This window comes from Gopherus flavomarginatus, chromosome 21, assembly GCF_025201925.1.
Source record: "Gopherus flavomarginatus isolate rGopFla2 chromosome 21, rGopFla2.mat.asm, whole genome shotgun sequence".
In the NCBI taxonomy this organism is placed as follows: domain Eukaryota; kingdom Metazoa; phylum Chordata; order Testudines; family Testudinidae; genus Gopherus; species Gopherus flavomarginatus.
The window spans coordinates 18180330-18198081 of record NC_066637.1 but is presented as its reverse complement, the minus strand read 5'-3'; the positions used below and the strand labels follow the sequence as shown (position 1 = coordinate 18198081).

Below are 17752 nucleotides of genomic sequence, written 5' to 3'. Positions count from 1 at the left end.
GAGTAAGATCCTCTGCTGGGGTAACTCAGCAAAGCTCCATTGATTTCAGTGGAGCAATGCTGATTTCCATCAGCTTGTATGGCCTCTGACTCATAGTTGGCTGAAAAATCATATGATAAGTCAGCAGAGGGCCTGATTTTTTTTGGTTTGCTCAGCATCTGCTCCTTCCGCTTTCTCCAGTCAGTGGCAGAGCCAAAAAGAAGAGCGGCAGTCCTGGCGGGACGTATGTTAGGTCCTGGAAGGAGACCTGTCAGGACTCCTTGGATTCTACTCCAGCTCCCCCGTGTTGCATGAATTGTACGTAGCTGGGATGAGCCACGAACTTCTGCTCTCTAATTATGGGTCTGGCACCAACTTACTCTGTGGCAGGCACTTAACCTCCTTGTGTCTCAGTTCCTCGTCTCTAAAGTGGGGAAATGCTTGTACATTGCGGGATGGAGTATTCCCTGAGCCTGTGCAGTGAGAGACCCATACTCTATGGGAGTGAAGTGTTGTTACTGTTGTAGTGGACATGGTGAAGGGAAGCCACTTTGGTAAAGGGAGCAAATGTCCATTTCATGCTTCCAGGGTGTGGCTTATAAATAAGGAGGGAAAACCTGAAGGTGGGGAGTGCACAGAATCTCCCAGAACAGGGCCTTTTAGGGAGAAACAGCAGAGTCTCCTGTATTCTGTTTAGTTCCAATATAATGATGAGTTTCCAGGTGGCTTAAATACAGACTGGAATGAGTCCATAACACCACTTGTTTGGTCAGGAATCCAACACTTTTATTCCCTTAATCAATGAACTCTGTACGTTCTGCTTGTCCCATCCCTGAGCAACCACCTCCCTCAAAGCACGGAGCTGCCATGGATAAATTTGTAGGGCCTATCAGAACCCACCCTGCTTTACATCTGTTGCTAAATGGGACTGTGCCTTTAAATGTGACTTTATTCCTGGCCCTTAGGCCTCCTCACTGTGGGAACGTGTTAAAGCGTTGGCTGTAGATAATGTCCTACATAGATGTTGAATAACTGAATATTATGCTGTTCATCCCCCACCCTGGAACTGCCTATTAATAGCATAATCTTCCAGAGTATTTTCATCCATCAAAAAGCTGAGAAAATATGATTAGCTTTATGCCGAGGGGTGGGGGGAAAGGATTTGGAGGAATAAACTGGGATAAAGATTGAAGTGGGGTGTGAGTTCCAGGGGGGTTGAATGGTCTTTTTTCCAACATGAATGGTGATATCTTCTTACCACTGCTGTCCTGCTAACACAGACCAGAGCCTGCAGGATGGATTGCGCTTACTGTACAAACTTCCAGAGAAGCCAGCGCCTCCTGAGTACATTTAAAAGTAATTAAAAAGCTTTGATCCGTGTCTTAATGGCACAGCCTTGTACATGAGTCATTCTGGTGGGGTTGTGGAGCCAGTCCTGCCTGGAGAACTCGCTGCCTTGGAAGGAACAAAGAGAACAATGGCACTAAAAAGCATCTGATTCCACCTGGGATCGAGCCTGTGACTAATCTGAGAACCACACTGGTGTCTTTATGGTGGGTGCCTTAGAATGATTGTGGAGAGCTCAGCCTGTGCCCAGCTCAGCTGAGAGCACAGAGGAAGATACGTTCCCTGCCTCTAGGAGTTTCCATCTAGTTTACACAGAACAGACAGACATACGCTGTGTGGTCAGATGAGTCGAACTTCACACTTCCATCCTAGGTTGGACTAGCTGCTCCCAGGCACAGCAGGTCTTTCTCCTGCTTGGGGGTAGGATTCCCTGGGTGGGATCAGTTCTACACAGGAAACCCTTGCTCTGCAGGGCTCTCATCAGGCCTGGGATGTTGGCCTGAATTCTGTGATTTGTAAGGAAGTCTACAGTGCAGTGGGGTTTTTCCAGTGTTGAATCAAGACAGCCCTTCCCCCCGCACCTCCTATCTACTTTGCTCTGTTACTCCAGCATAAATCTGTACTAATTCCACTGACATTGTTTGGGCGAGGCTGGGTTTACACCACTTGTACTGAGAGCAGAATTTGGCCCTGAGTGGGAAACAACTCCTAATTAATCCATAAACCAGTAACCATTTTAGATCCTACCAGATTTAAAGCCTCAGCTAAGATCTCACGCTAGAAAAAGCACTTAGAGAGAATCCTGCCCCTTAATCCATACAACCAAAGGCTTGGCTCTAATTATCTGAGCCTGACACTTCACAGCTACTAGCCACAACCTAGTGTCTGTCTGTCTAGCTGAGAACAGTGAAGCAGGGGCCACCTTGGCAATAGATTGGAGGACTGCAAATTAGATGGGTCTGATGCTGGGACTTGATAGAACTCAGTCCTGGGCCAGTGCTGGAAAGGGGCTGTGTGCCCGAGGAATCAAATGTGGTTTTATGGTCTGCTGTCTTGTAAGCTGTCAGAGCTAGAAACAAATGTTTTTGGCCACTGGAAAGCTGTGACCTGCGACTATTGCATAAAGCAGCAGGGCCAGCACTTCTAAACCGGCTTTTCTGTTGTGCCCATGTGGCACCGTTGGGATGGTTAGTGTCTGAAATGCAGGGGCTTTGTCCGTGTAGAAAATTCTGAGCGCAAACAGGCTGCATCGAGGGCCCCTCCAGACCTTGTCTCCTGAACTGATAGTGAGGCTAACAGCTAAAATCACACTGGCATTGAAGCTGGGGTTAAAAAAAAGATAACAATCCAACTGGTTTTTAGCATTCATTATTAACTCCAAACTGCTGCCATTGGTCTGGAAACGGGGATCAGAATGGGAAAGAACGTCAGTGGCTCTGATGAATTTTCTGGCCAAGGCAAGTCTGCTCAGAATATGAGAGCTCCTTGTCTTCGGTCAAAGACTGAGTGGGAGGACTCTCTCTCGCTCTCTCTCCCTATGTGTGACATTGGATGGGCTCCAATGCTTTTCTGTTTGGGCAGAAGAAACAACATTTGCCATTTGTTGCACTTGTTTTTGCAGACCCAAAGCATGACCAATCATGTCTTCTTAATTCCAGTCGTTGGCTTCCTAGCCGAGCTAAGCAGGGAGACCTCACTTTAATTCTTCAGCGTCCCTCTTCTCTGGAAACTCTTCAGAGTCTGATCTGATATAGCTCAGAGTTGGAAAAGGTCACTGCAAACTCCTGTAAGGCATGTGATTCCTTCATTTGTTACATAGAAATTGTGCTGGCTGGAGTCTGAGGTCGTAAGAATTAGAGGTGATCAAGGTCTATTAGATCATTTCCCTCGTTCCCTAGGAGCCTTGTTCAGGATCACATTGTGCAAATCACGTGGTTCCTCACTACCATGCTACCTATGTTCTATAGGAGTAGTTAATGTGAGGCATATGACTAAGATTAGAATGTCATCAGTAATCCTACTGTATGAATCCTGAGTAGGTGTAAGAAATGACCCCGAATAAGATGCTAAGCCATATGTATAATAGAAGGCTGGCAAGTCAGCGTGTGAGAGAATTAGGATTTAGAGCTAAAGGGATTTCTAGTGTCTCTCAGTATTTTTTGCAAAAACAGAAATATAATTTACAGTGTCCTGCAAGAAATAAAAGGTCTGGGCCCTCTGAGCTGTCGTCTGGGATTCCTTGGCTGGAGCAGTCCCATACTGCGGATGTAGCCTCTCTCCTGGTCTCCATGTTCCCGTCCTAGTGAAAGTGCTGCCTGTGAAATTGCCTTCCTGCCTAAGTGCAACGGGAAAAGATAAAGATCCATTTTCAGGCCATGAAATCGGATCTTAATGGAACCCGGGGGCTGATGATGAAGACTCTTGTTTTATAAGCCCAATTATGCAACACTGTCAGAGACCAGTCCGGTGGGGTGATGTTTATCAGCAGCATTTTGTAGTCCAGTGGTTCTCAAACTATTGTATTGGTGACCCCTTTCACACAGCAAGCCTCTGAGTGTAACACCCCCCTCCCAATTAAAAACACTTGTTTATATATTTAACACCATTATAAATGCTGGAGGCAAAGCGGGGTTTGGGGTGGAGGCTGACAACTCGCGACCCCCCCATGTAATAACCTCACAACCCCCCTGAGGGGCCCGATCCCCAGTTTGAGAACCCCTGCTGTAGTCTTCGCACACCGTGGGGGAATGTGTGGAGTTCAGATCCTCGCTAGTGAAGAGCCCTTTATCAATATCGAAGACAAACAAGCGTCTGACTTAAGCCAGTAGTAGTAAGGAAAGGGGTCCTGCTCTCTCTGTCCTCAATCTCCTCCTGTGATTCTTTCATGTTGCTGAGGTCTCTGATCCGTGTCTAATCTTAAAGTACGTAATGTGGTGCTGCAATAGCTAGGAACAGCCCTAGCTTTAACGGTCTTGTCTCTTCCCTGTTTACATCGATATCTGGTCTGATCCACCGGTCATTTAGATCCAGTGTGATTATCCAGATGGAGCTCAGCTGGATTTGATGTAGTAAAAAGTGTTGTTAGCCAGTAATATAATGTTCTTGTCTAGTTCCTTTCATCTGGTAACCCCAAAATGTCTCTTATGACTGGGACTGGAGCCTCACGACACACCTGTGGAGTCGGTGATGATACTCCATTTTATACCTTGGGAAATTGAGACACAACGTGGGAAGGGGACTTGCCCAGGGCCATACAGTGAGTCTGTGGCAGAGCCAGCAATAGCATCCAGACCCTTTGATTTCATCATTTCGAACTGGTTTTGTAAACTGTGAGCCATGTAAGCATGATTTGGTTTATAAACCCCCTGGAAAAACTGTGTCTAATGGAACCCCCAACGTACCTTTTAACTCCAGTGCAGAGAGGTCCAGCAGCATGACCGTTGACTAACATGTTGAGCTGCATTTTCTGAAATGAGCGCATGTTTCTGAGGGTTATTTTGTTCCTCCCAGTGCTTCAGGGTGCTCTTGAAAACAAGTTGCTGCACCTCTCTGAGCTAGATCTAGGTGTGACTTATTAAAATTGTGGTTTCTTAATGCTTTTCTGTAGTGCTTGTGGAGTTTCAAGGGGGGTATTCTGTTGCCTGCATGATTACCAGCGGTGATAGTGTTTAGTGTATGTGAAGATTGGGGTAGAGGTGGGCCATAAGCAACACCTTCGATCCAGACACGCAAACGGACTACATCTGAGTTTTGCGACAGACGTGCCGCTAGGTTTGGAGAACACGCTGAGCAGCCTCCTACGCGTGTTTTAATGTGTGTGAGTGGAGGCTGTTGATATCACAGAAGGCGGCTCAGAGTCATTCTTTAGCGAGGTGCTGACATCTGCAAGAACAGTGGCTGTTGGTGAGAAATTACAGGATAATCTTTGCTCTGTTAAAAGCTTATGTAGAACCCATCTGACTGTTCATGTGGGCAGACTGAACTGGAGCTGGGCACTTAAACCAGGCCGTGGCAGCTGCCATCTGAGTCTCTCTCTCTTTCCCAAGGCCATGGCAGTTCTGTGACTAACCAGGAGGCATTGTGGGAGCAGTGCAAATGAGCCTGCCGTTTGAAACCCATCAGTGCAGAGCCAGCCTCTAGAATCCGATTCTGTTCTTTCCCCATCTAGCGCATTCGGTGTGGATGAGCTCAGAGCACTTTACAGACCTTAAAAACTGAAGTCTTGTTACCGCCCTGGGTGGCAGGACAGTATCGCCACCCTTGTTTTATAGATGGGGAAACTGAGGCACAGAGGCAAAATGACTCAACCAAAGTTGCACAGCGAGTCAATCACCAAGCTGGGGACGGAACCCAGATCTCCTGGCTCCTGCCAAAGTCACAAGACCATTTTCTAGGCATGTGGGTCAGTCTGAGGCTTAGTACAGCCAATTAGCTGCAATGATACTTTACTGATTACAAAGATGCATGGCCGTCTCGTTGTATCTGTGTAATAATAGTAATACTATGCGCTTCTCCTGGGCCTGTAACCTGGGGGACCCTAACTGCACCACAAACATTAATGAATTAAACTGCAGCCCCTCCCTGGATATTATCCCCATTTTATAGATGGGGAAACTGAGGTGGTGATTTGCCAGTGGTGTCCCAGTAACTCCGTCAGAGCCAGGAACTGAACTCCCAGTCCTGTGCCTAACCCAGAAGCTCAGCTGGTTGTCTACAAAGGGAGAATTGGATTGATGTGTCATTACCCTTTGGAGAGATGCTTGGGGAGAGCTCATGTTCTGTTTGAGCAGTTGTCCTACTGAATGATGAATGTTGGTTTTATCGCACGTGCCGGGCTGTGAGAACCATTGCCTACACATCAGAGTTCCACACGCTGACTTTGTCCGGTGCTGAGCTCTGCTCACACCCCCGATAACCTGGTTTCTTTAGTGACTGCCCAGACAGAAAAGCAAAGGGGACTTCAGCACTGACCAGCAGAGAGACAACATCCACACCCAGTGCAGTGCCTGTCTCACTAGTGTCAGTGCAGCCATAGGCTCCGACTCCGACTCCGTGGGTGCTCTGGGGCTGGAGAGCCCACGGGGGAAAATCAGTGGGTGCAGACCCACCCCAGCTCAACCCTGCCTCCGCCTCCTCCCATGAGCACGTCGCCGAGTCCTGCTTCTCCCCCCTCCCTCCCAGCGCTTGTGCTGTAAAACCACTGCGGGGAAGGAGGAGGAACGCGGCGCACTCGGGGAAGAGGCAGGGTTGGGGCAGGATCCAATGGGGCAGGGAGGGGGCGGAGTTGGGCTGGGGCAGAGGAATGTGAGCACCCACCAGCGCCAAGGAAAGTAGGTGCCTGTGAGTGCAGCTCTGGTGAATCCAGTGAAAATTGTTGCCATCTCTCGCTCATATGGCATCTGCAGAGAAATGTTCTATAGAATCATAGAATATTAGGATTGGAAGGAACCTCAGAAGGTCATCTAGTCCAACCCCCTGCTCAAAGCAGGACCAATCCCCAGATTTTTACCCCAGTTCCCCAAATGGCCTCCTCAAGGATTGAACTCACAGCCCTGGGTTTAGCAGGCCAGTGCTCAAACCACTGAGCTATCCCTCCCCCCAATAGATGCTGTTGTACATCCATAAGCCATTTCAAGGCTTCCTTTGTGACATTGCGGATAACATCCAGTTCACCTCTGCAGCCATATTTGAGGCACTGCATTCTGATTCGTTGGGTGGTTCGGATGTTCTCACCGCAGTCGCAGGAAGCAGAGTCTTTTGATTTTCAACTTCTTCATCAAGTAGCCACATCATCCATGGCTGGGTCAGTAATAATATGCTTGTTTGGAACGGTAGATGAGGTCTAGAAACTTTTTGCCATTCCCTGGCTGGATCCAGAGGCCTGGGGAGGTCATAGTGCCATCTCCAAAACCAGGCAATTAAACAGGCTGTTTATTCAGTACTTCTCATTAATAATGGGTCAAGATTGGCCTGTGTTTCCAAGTACTACTGACTCATAAAGCACTGAAGTGAATGGCTGGTATCCAGAACATAAGGAATATATATTTAGACACAAATACATGCTGGAAACATGCAACGACAATAAAGAAATATGAATCCTGCTGAGAAATCCCCTTCCCTTTAAAAGCACAGCCTTGCTGGCTGACCTGTGGCGCATGTCTCTGTGCCTCTTGGAAAATCGCCTGCCAGACGTACACATGGGTGCAAGCTGGTAGGTTTTTCAATGTGCTCAGCAAGCCATGGCACAGACCGAAGGAGAGTCTTGCAGTCCATTATGTCGTCTGTCTGGTAGGGCGCTAAGGCCGCGAGGAGATAGGTGGATGCAACCCCAGTGAAGTCTGATGGAATTGCACTTGTTTGCCCCAGGTCCGAATGTGGCCCTGAAACTGCATATGGGTGAATTAAGGGCTCGGGGTTTCCTTGTGTCAGGGTGGGTCACTGGAGGAATGTATGACTATGGCCCTAGAGATTGCAATGTAATTGACTGAAACTTGGAGGGTTAGTCCCCTACTCGGTAGCTGACAGAGTCTCTTCTGTTTTCAGTTGCAGAGTTACTTTGCAGCCTGTGAAGATGAGACCCCAGCAATTAGGAATCATGACAAAGTCCTGCAGCGACTATGTGAGCACCTGGATCATGCTCTGCTTTATGGGTAAGATCTACCATGCTGTGGGATGATGCATTCAGCTGGCCTGTGCCCCACCCAAGTTACAGAGCTGGGCTTGAAGAAGGGATGGGTGTTCAGGAAGGGGAACAAATGATTTCATTATGCAGTATCCTAGTGGGATCCCCAGATGCATATTTTGACTACCTGCTTCTAAACCCCTGTGTCAAAGTCATCCTAGCTGGAAAAAAATACTGCAGGGCACCAAGATTAGGGCCCCAACTCTTGTTTCCTCCTTTTCAATCTCTTCCTTCTTTTGTCTTTCCCTCACCATTTGAAAGGTCCTGTCCTCTCCTCCTCCCATCTCTCTGAATTTCCTCCCCTTCTCCTTGTCATAAACAGATAGCTAAGGGTTAATGTCTCTTTCACCTGAAGCACCTGACCAGAGGACCAATCAGGAAACCGGATTTTTTCAACTTTGGGTGGAGGGAATTGAGTGTCTGAGTCTTTTGTCTTTGTTTTCCGCCTGCCTGCCTGCTTTCTCTGAGCTTTGGAGAAGTACTTCTACTTTCTAGTCTTCTGTTTCTAAGTGTAAGGACAAAGAGATCAGATAGTAAGTTATATGGTTTCTTTTCTTTGGTATTTGCATGAATATAAGTGCTGGAGTGCTTTGATTTGTATTCTTTTTGAATAAGGCTGTTTATTCAATATTCTTTTAAGCAATTGACCCTGTGTTGTATCATCTTAATACAGAGAGAACATTTGTACTTATTTTTCTTTCTTTTTATATAAAGCTTTCTTTTAAGACCTGTTGGAGTTTTTCTTTACTTCAGGGAAATTGAGTCTGTACTCACCAGGGAATTGGTGGGAGGAAGAAATCGGGGAGATCTGTGTGTTGGATTGCTAGCCTGACTTTTCTATTCCCCCAGAGGGAATGCAAAGTACCTTTTTGTTTCCAGAATTGGGAACGGAGAGGGGGAGTCTCTCTGTGTAGTTTCACAGAGCTTGTGTCTGTGTATCTCTCCAGGAGCACCTGGAAGGGGGAAGGGAAAAAGGATTATTTCCCTTTGTTGTGAGACTCAAGGGATTTGGGTCTTGGGGTCCCCAGGGAAGGTTTTTCAGAGGGACCAGAGTGCCCCAAAACACTCTAATTTTTTGGGTGGTGGCAGCAGGTACCAGGTCCAAGCTGGTAACTAAGCTTGGAGGTTTTCATGCTAACCCCCATATTTTGGACGCTAAGGTCCAAATCTGGGACTAAGGTTATTACATGAGTGGCAGCTGGTGGGATGATATAGACAGAATCCAGAAGCCAGTAGGAATATTATATTTTTCTTTTCTCTGCTAAGGGCTTTTTAGCAGAGAGAGAAACAGTTGGTTTTAAAAGGGAACCAGAGAGAATTTTTTTTTCTGCTCTCTCTCGCAGTTTGGGGCTTGCATATTAAGGGTCTTTTGTCATGCAATAGCCCTCCCATTAGGAGGCAAGTACCAGCACTTATAGGCATGCAAATAAAGTGGTTTTTCTGGTTTCCCTTCATTGAACATTAGCTAGAGAGAGAAAAGGAAAAAAGCACTGTTGCTAGGCAGACTTCAGGAGGCAACAGAGCCTGCAGTTCAGAAGATAAACACCGGAGGGCACCCCAACACAAGAAACAGGAATCATGACTTCTAAGGCAAAAATTGAGGCCGAAGAGCAATTCAAAGAAGCTGAACACAGGCGACAACTGGAAATAAAACAAACAGAGATGGAAATAAGAGAGAGAGAAAGAGAGGCAGCCTACCAAAGAGAACAGGCAGCCAAAGAGGCGGACCACCGCCAAGAAATGGAAAAACAACAAAAAGAGAATGAAGAGAAGGAAAAACAGAGAAAACATGAACTGGAGTTGGCAAAAGCTGGGCTGCCTGTGCCAGCCAACCCTAACAACCCGGCGCCAAATATTGCTCCACAGCACAGGAAATTTCCCACCTACAAGGCAGGTGATGACACCGAGGCCTTCTTGGAAAATTTTGAAAGAGCCTGTCTTGGGTACAACATCCCCGAAGACCAGTACATGGTAGAATTGAGGTCACAGCTCAGTGGACCTTTAGCAGAGGTGGCAGCTGAAATGCCTAAGCACCAAATGAATGACTATAAACTTTTTCAAACCAAGGCCAGATACAGGATGGGGATAACCCCAGATCATGCCCGTCGGCGCTTCAGAACCCAAAAGTGGAAACCCGAGGTGTCATTTCCCAAACACGCCTACTACATTGCAAAAAACTATGAGGCCTGGATAACAGGAAACAACATTCAAACCTTGGAAGAACTAAACCTCCTCATACAAATGGAGCAGTTCTTGGATGGTGTTCCTGAAGACATCACACGGTACATACAAGATGGAAATCCCAAAGATATCGCTGAGGCGGGGGAAATTGGAGCCAAATGGATGGAACTGGCAGAAAGCAAGAAAGCTACTGTCAAGGGGAACGATTACCCCAGGGGGCACACAGACCATAAACCCTACAACCGAGGACAGCCAAAGACCCCACATACCACCCAAGTAAAGCCACAGATACCCTACCCTTCCACCTCACCAGTCTCCAGTAACTCACCTCGGCCCAGTGACCCATCAGATGGAAGATGCTTTAAGTGTAATGAACTGGGACATATCAAGGCCAAGTGTCCCAAGAAAACCATGCGAGTGCAATTCATTACACCACCATCACACCAAAGATCCCCAGGCCCGGATGCCTCTCAAATACCCTTGGAGCAAAGGGAAAATTTGAGAGTGGGCGGAAAGAAGGTTACTGCGTGGAGAGACACGGGGGCACAAGTGTCAGCTATCCACCAATCCTTCGTTGACCCCAAATTCATCAACCCAAAGGCCAAAGTTACAATTTACCCCTTCATGTCACAAGCTGTAGACTTGCCTACAGCTCAACTGCCTGTCCAGTACAAAGGCTGGTCAGGAATGTGGACTTTTGCAGTCTATGACAATTATCCTATCCCCATGCTACTGGGGGAAGACTTGGCCAACCAGGTGAGGCGGGCCAAGAGAGTGGGAATGGTTACACGTAGCCAAACCAGGCAAGCTTCCAGACCCATTCCTGTTCCTGAACCGTCCACAGAGGCCCCGTCTGTGTTACCAGAGACCCAGACAGAGGTAGTGGACCCGGATTCCATGCCAACCACTGAAACAGCCACAGCACCTCCAGTCCCAGGCCCGGAACTGGAACAGCAACCAGCACCAGCAAGTGCAACCCCATCTTCAAACTCAACGCCAGAGGGCGCCAGCGAGCCATAACTGGCAGAAGCCAAAGACAGCCATACCCAAAAGGCTCAGCCAGAGCCTGAAATACCCACAGGTGCACCAGCGAAGAGCGGTTCACCAGCAACGGAAACAACCCCATCACCTACATCGCTTCCAGAGGGACCAAGCCCAAGTCCACAGTCTGAGGAAGAACTGGTGACCCCAGCCTCAAGGGAACAGTTCCAAACTGAGCAGGAAGCAGATGACAGCCTTCAGAAAGCGTGGGCGGCGGCACGGAGCACCCCACCGCCTCTCAGCTCTTCTAATCGATCCCGGTTTGTTATAGACCAAGGACTTTTATACAAGGAAATTCTTTCTGGCGGACACCGGGAAGAATGGCAGCCGCAAAAACAGTTGGTGGTTCCAACTAAGTACCGGGGGAAGCTCTTAAGCTTAGCCCATGATCATCCCAGTGGCCATGCTGGGGTGAACAGAACCAAGGACCGGTTGGGGAAGTCCTTCCACTGGGAGGGGATGGGCAAGGATGTTGCCAAGTATGTCCGGTCTTGTGAGGTATGCCAAAGAGTGGGAAAGCCTCAAGACCAGGTCAAGGCCCCTCTCCAGCCACTCCCCATAATTGAGGTCCCATTTCAGCAAGTAGCTGTGGATATTCTGGGCCCTTTCCCAAAAAAGACGCCCAGAGGAAAGCAGTACGTACTAACTTTAGTGGACTTTGCTACCCGATGGCCGGAAGCAGTAGCTCTAGGCAACACCAGGGCTAACACTGTGTGCCTGGCCCTAACAGACATCTTTGCCAGGGTAGGTTGGCCCTCCGACATCCTTACAGATTCAGGGTCTAATTTCCTGGCAGGGACCATGGAAAAACTGTGGGAAACTCATGGGGTGAATCACTTGGTTGCCACCCCATACCACCATCAAACCAATGGCCTGGTGGAAAGGTTCAATGGAACTTTGGGGGCCATGATACGAAAATTCATCAACGAATTCTCCAATAATTGGGACCTAGTGTTGCAGCAGTTGCTGTTTGCCTACAGGGCTGTACCACATCCCAGTTTAGGGTTTTCACCGTTTGAACTTGTGTATGGTCACGAGGTTAAGGGGCCATTACAGTTGGTGAAGCAGCAATGGGAGGGGTTTACGCCTTCTCCAGGAACTAACATTCTGGACTTTGTAAGCAACCTACAAAACACCCTCCGACACTCTTTAGCCCTTGCTAGAGAGAACCTAAAGGATGCTCAAGAAGAGCAAAAGGCCTGGTATGACAGACATGCCAGAGATCGGTCCTTCAAGGTAGGAGACCAGGTTATGGCCTTGAAGGCGCAACAGGCCCATAAGATGGAAGCATCATGGGAAGGGCCATTCACGGTCCAAGAGCGCCTGGGAGCTGTAAACTACCTCATAGCATTTCCCAATTCCTCACTAAAGCCTAAAGTGTACCATGTTAATTCTCTCAAGCCTTTCTATTCCAGAGACTTACAGGTTTGTCAGTTTACAGTCCAGGGAGATGATGCTGAGTGGCCTGACGGTGTCTACTACGATGGGAAAAAAGACGGTGGCGTGGAAGAGGTGAACCTCTCGACCACCCTGGAACGTCTGCAGCGGCAACAAATCAAGGAGCTGTGCACTAGCTTCGCCCCATTGTTCTCAGCCACCCCAGGACGGACTGAACGGGCATACCACTCCATTGATACAGGTAATGCTCACCCAATCAGAACCCCACCCTACCGAGTGTCTCCTCATGCCCAAGCTGCTATAGAACGGGAGATCCAGAACATGCTACAGATGGGTATAATCCGCTCATCTACCAGTGCATGGGCATCTCCAGTGGTTCTGGTACCCAAACCAGATGGGGAAATACGCTTTTGCGTGGACTACCGTAAGCTAAATGCTGTAACTCGTCCGGACAACTATCCAATGCCACGTACCGATGAGCTATTGGAGAAGTTGGGACGGGCCCAGTTCATCTCTACAATAGACTTAACCAAGGGGTACTGGCAAGTACCGCTAAATGAACCTGCCAAGGAGAGGTCAGCATTCGTCACCCATGCAGGGGTGTATGAATTCAATGTCCTTCCTTTCGGCCTTCGAAATGCACCCGCCACCTTCCAGAGGCTGGTAGATGGTCTACTAGCTGGACTGGGAGAATTTGCAGTTGCCTACCTCGATGATGTGGCCATTTTTTCAGACTCCTGGCCCGAACACCTACTACACCTGGAAAAGGTCTTTGAGCGCATCAGGCAGGCAGGACTAACTGTTAAGGCCAAAAAGTGTCAAATAGGCCAAAACAGAGTGACTTACCTGGGGCACCAGGTGGGTCGAGGAACCATAAACCCCCTACAGGCCAAGGTGGATGCTATCCAAAAGTGGCCTGTCCCACGGTCCAAGAAGCAGGTCCAATCCTTCTTAGGCTTGGCCGGATACTACAGGCGAGTTGTACCCCACTACAGCCAAATCGCTGCCCCACTGACCGACCTGACCAAAAAGACCCAGCCAAATGCAGTTAAGTGGACTGATGAGTGTCAAAAGGCCTTTACCCAACTTAAGGCAACGCTCATGTCTGACCCTGTGCTCAGGGCCCCGGATTTTGACAAGTCATTCCTAGTAACCACCGATGCATCTGAGCGTGGTATAGGAGCGGTGCTCATGCAGGAAGCAACAGATCACAACTTCCATCCTGTCGTGTTTCTCAGTATGAAACTGTCTGAGAGGGAAAGTCACTGGTCAGTCAGTGAAAAGGAATGCTATGCCATTGTGTACGCTCTGGAAAAGCTACGCCCATATGTTTGGGGACGGCGGTTCCAACTACAAACTGACCATGCTGCACTAAAGTGGCTTCATACTGCCAAGGGGAACAACAAGAAACTTCTTCGTTGGAGTTTAGCTCTCCAAGATTTTGATTTTGAAATTCAACACATCACAGGAGCTTCTAACAAAGTAGCTGATGCACTCTCCCGTGAGAGTTTCCCAGAATTCAGTAGTTAAAAAGTGTTCTTAAAATGTAGAAGTCTGTTAGTTATATACTTAGGAGTATATGTAAAGGTGTATGTGTTGTATTAATCTGTTTATTTTCAAGTTCTAGAAGGAAATCGCCGCCAGTGAGCTTCCCCACTGTCTGCAATTTGGGGGGCGTGTCATAAACAGATAGCTAAGGGTTAATGTCTCTTTCACCTGAAGCACCTGACCAGAGGACCAATCAGGAAACCGGATTTTTTCAACTTTGGGTGGAGGGAATTGAGTGTCTGAGTCTTTTGTCTTTGTTTTCCGCCTGCCTGCTTTCTCTGAGCTTTGGAGAAGTACTTCTACTTTCTAGTCTTCTGTTTCTAAGTGTAAGGACAAAGAGATCAGATAGTAAGTTATATGGTTTCTTTTCTTTGGTATTTGCATGAATATAAGTGCTGGAGTGCTTTGATTTGTATTCTTTTTGAATAAGGCTGTTTATTCAATATTCTTTTAAGCAATTAACCCTGTGTTGTATCATCTTAATACAGAGAGAACATTTGTACTTATTTTTCTTTCTTTTTATATAAAGCTTTCTTTTAAGACCTGTTGAAGTTTTTCTTTACTTCAGGGAAATTGAGTCTGTACTCACCAGGGAATTGGTGGGAGGAAGAAATCGGGGAGATCTGTGTGTTGGATTGCTAGCCTGACTTTGCATTCCCTCTGGGGGAATAGAAAAGTACCTTTTTGTTTCCAGCATTGGGAACGGAGAGGGGGAGTCTCTCTGTGTAGTTTCACAGAGCTTGTGTCTGTGTATCTCTCCAGGAGCACCTGGAAGGGGGAAGGGAAAAAGGATTATTTCCCTTTGTTGTGAGACTCAAGGGATTTGGGTCTTGGGGTCCCCAGGGAAGGTTTTTCAGAGGGACCAGAGTGCCCCAAAACACTCTAATTTTTTGGGTGGTGGCAGCAGGTACCAGGTCCAAGCTGGTAACTAAGCTTGGAGGTTTTCATGCTAACCCCCATATTTTGGACGCTAAGGTCCAAATCTGGGACTAGGGTTATTACACTCCTCTCTGTTTTTTATTCAGAACCAGGTGCTTGGGTTTTGAAAAAGTCGTCCCAATTAGGAAACCCACTGTAGCTCATCTTGTCCCAGCCTGACACTGAGACACCTTGAGTGGTGCTCTTGTGACACGACATTCAAAGTGAGGTGGTTTCCAATATGGACTATGGAGAGCACATCCCTCCCTCCACTCTTTCTAGGCAATAACTTACTTGCTTCAGGGTCTGAAAGCGATGAATTCTTTCCTTTCTGTTTCCATTCCCCCAGGCTGCAAGATCTCTCTTCAGGCTACTGGGTGCTGGTCGTTCACTTCACCCGCAGGGAAGCCATCAAGCAGATAGAAGTCTTGCAACATGTGGCCACCAATTTGGGGCGCAGTGAGTATTTTATTCTTCACCTTCTAGAGCCACTCTCTCCATGGGCGAGTCGCAGTTCTGGGAAAGCTGGCATGAGATCTGAGTCGGCTTTAATTGCTGTGTGTGAGATTCTGGTCTGTGTTCACACCTGGCGTATGCAGGAAGTCGGTGAGGCAGGAGCCACACATGCGATCTCTGAAGCTGGCCCTGTGGTACAGTCAGCAGTCTCCTCCATGTTTGCCTTGCCCAGACCAGGAAGTGCAGGGTCCTTGTGTAGCGACCATGGGTAGCACAGGCTGTTTGTTACAGAGGTGTGTAGATGACCTGGAATGAGACAATTTTAATAAGAAATACTGCAAGCCCAGTTACCAGCTGTTAGTGGAATGCCCCAATCCCCCATTTGGATGCTCATATCTGGGCATAGAAGCCCAGAGATCACTTGGGCCCTAAGACCTGGTTGAAACATGCAAATACAGATTGAAGTATCCAAATGCAGGATTTCAACAGCACCAGCACTGGAAAACTGGGCCAGGCATGGCAGTAAAGTGTCTTATATGGTGTCTCCTGATTGTCCCCTTTTGGGGTTTGCACACAGATCTCGTAGTCAGGCTTTTCTGAATCAAAGGTCTGGATGTGATTCTAATGCATCTTTGAAACAAACCAGCCAGCCAGGCTGTGGAATTGGCTTGTAGGAGAGATTTTGGCAGGATGGCCCTAGGTGATTTGGATAGGCCCCTCCCATTCTGTCCCAGAAGGTTACTGTGTAACTCCACAGGTACTGAAGCTCCTTTTACTTTGAGACAGAGAGACAGGAAATATGTGAAATGTGCAGATTTTTTTCCCCTTTATTAAAAGTACATGGGACCTTTTTCACATCAAGGCCAGCTTTGAGCAGGAGTGCTGTCGAGAGCCCCACTGCTCTACCCACTTATCCCTACTCTCTTCCCACCACTTCCTCCCTGCCCCAAGGAGAGGGGAGGAGAGGAGAGCAGAGCAGAGCACATCCATCATCCTTCAGTGAAATTCACCTCTCTTTCCGCTCACACATTGTCCTCCAGTAGCTCCTGATTGTCTAGTATCCTGCTCATTATTTGAAATGATTTAGGGAGTGATTCTTGGTCTGTTAGTCCTGCCTGAGCCGTTCATTGTAATTATTCACCATCTGAAATAACAGCTGCTATAGCTTTTGATTGCACTTGTTGGGCACACTGAACTGTTTCTGTTTTGTGATTGGTTGAGCACAGCTCTCTTTAGATTGTCGCTTACGCTGCAAACACTCATGATCATGAATCTGAAATTAATTTCCTGCTACTTCTTTCTTAAAATCCCTGCGTCCAGGAACATTCCTGCCAGTGAACTGATTCACTGGACTATTCATGGCATATGAATGCAGATGGGGCTTCAACAGCCTCAGCAAACTGGTTTTAAAATATGAATGAATATTTGTAGGTCCCCCCCATCCCCCCCAGTATTTGCCCAGCTCTGGAAAGCAGGGTCTGCTGATAAATAACCTTTGATGCTTATTTCAGGTCGAGCTTGGCTATACCTGGCCCTCAACGAGAACTCGTTGGAGAGCTACTTAAGGCTGTTTCAGGAGAATCTAAGTCTGCTGCATAAGTACTATGTCAAGTGAGTAGCACAGTCCTCTCAGCCCTGCCAGCTGCTAATCTCCATTTTGCTTGAAACAAACTTGCAGCAAATCAGGTTCCACTCCCTCTCCCAAGGTCTTTGGAAATGCTGAGTGCTCGCAACTGGGTTTCTAGGGAAAGGCTTGGCCATAGACCTCAGTTGTGCGGGCACTAGATTGGCTAGTGCTGCAGACGGCATGCTGGGGCACTATGCTGTCCCAGGCAAAGAGGAAGGTGTGACTGCTCTATGTAAATGTGTCTGCAGCCCTGCCTGGAGCGAGCCAGCGGACCTGCTCATGGAGTTTCAGCTGTATGGAGCCAGTCTCTCGTGGATGATGGTGTATGGCTGCATGGCACTTGCTTGTCATGGCCAACTCATCCTTCTAAACATCAACAAAAATATGGAGTATGTTGGAACGTGATTGTCTTTAATATACTAGACCAGGGGTAGGCAACCTATGGCATGCCTGCCGAAGGCGGGCACGCCAGCTGATTTTCAGTGGCATTCCACAGTGCCTGGGTCCTGGCCACCGATCCGGGGGGCTCTGCATTTTAATTTAATTTTAGATGAAGCTTCTTAAACCTTTTAAAA

General features: G+C 47.8%; 1 protein-coding gene across 12 annotated transcripts in view; it reads left to right on the top strand.

Annotated features, from left to right (window-relative positions):
• The window catches only part of PLEKHM2 (pleckstrin homology and RUN domain containing M2), a 61509-nt gene that overhangs the window by 16496 nt on the left and 27261 nt on the right, over positions 1 to 17752 (top strand). For 11 of the 12 annotated variants that reach the window (XM_050931173.1, XM_050931181.1, XM_050931178.1 and 8 more), the window contains exons 2-4: positions 7870 to 7976; positions 15444 to 15553; positions 17062 to 17161. In XM_050931173.1, coding sequence (XP_050787130.1) covers positions 7870 to 7976; positions 15444 to 15553; positions 17062 to 17161 — 317 coding nt within the window. Of the gene's footprint in view, positions 1 to 180; positions 366 to 7869; positions 7977 to 15443; positions 15554 to 17061; positions 17162 to 17752 lie in introns of all 12 variants that reach the window. The other variant, XM_050931175.1, reaches the window with a different exon arrangement.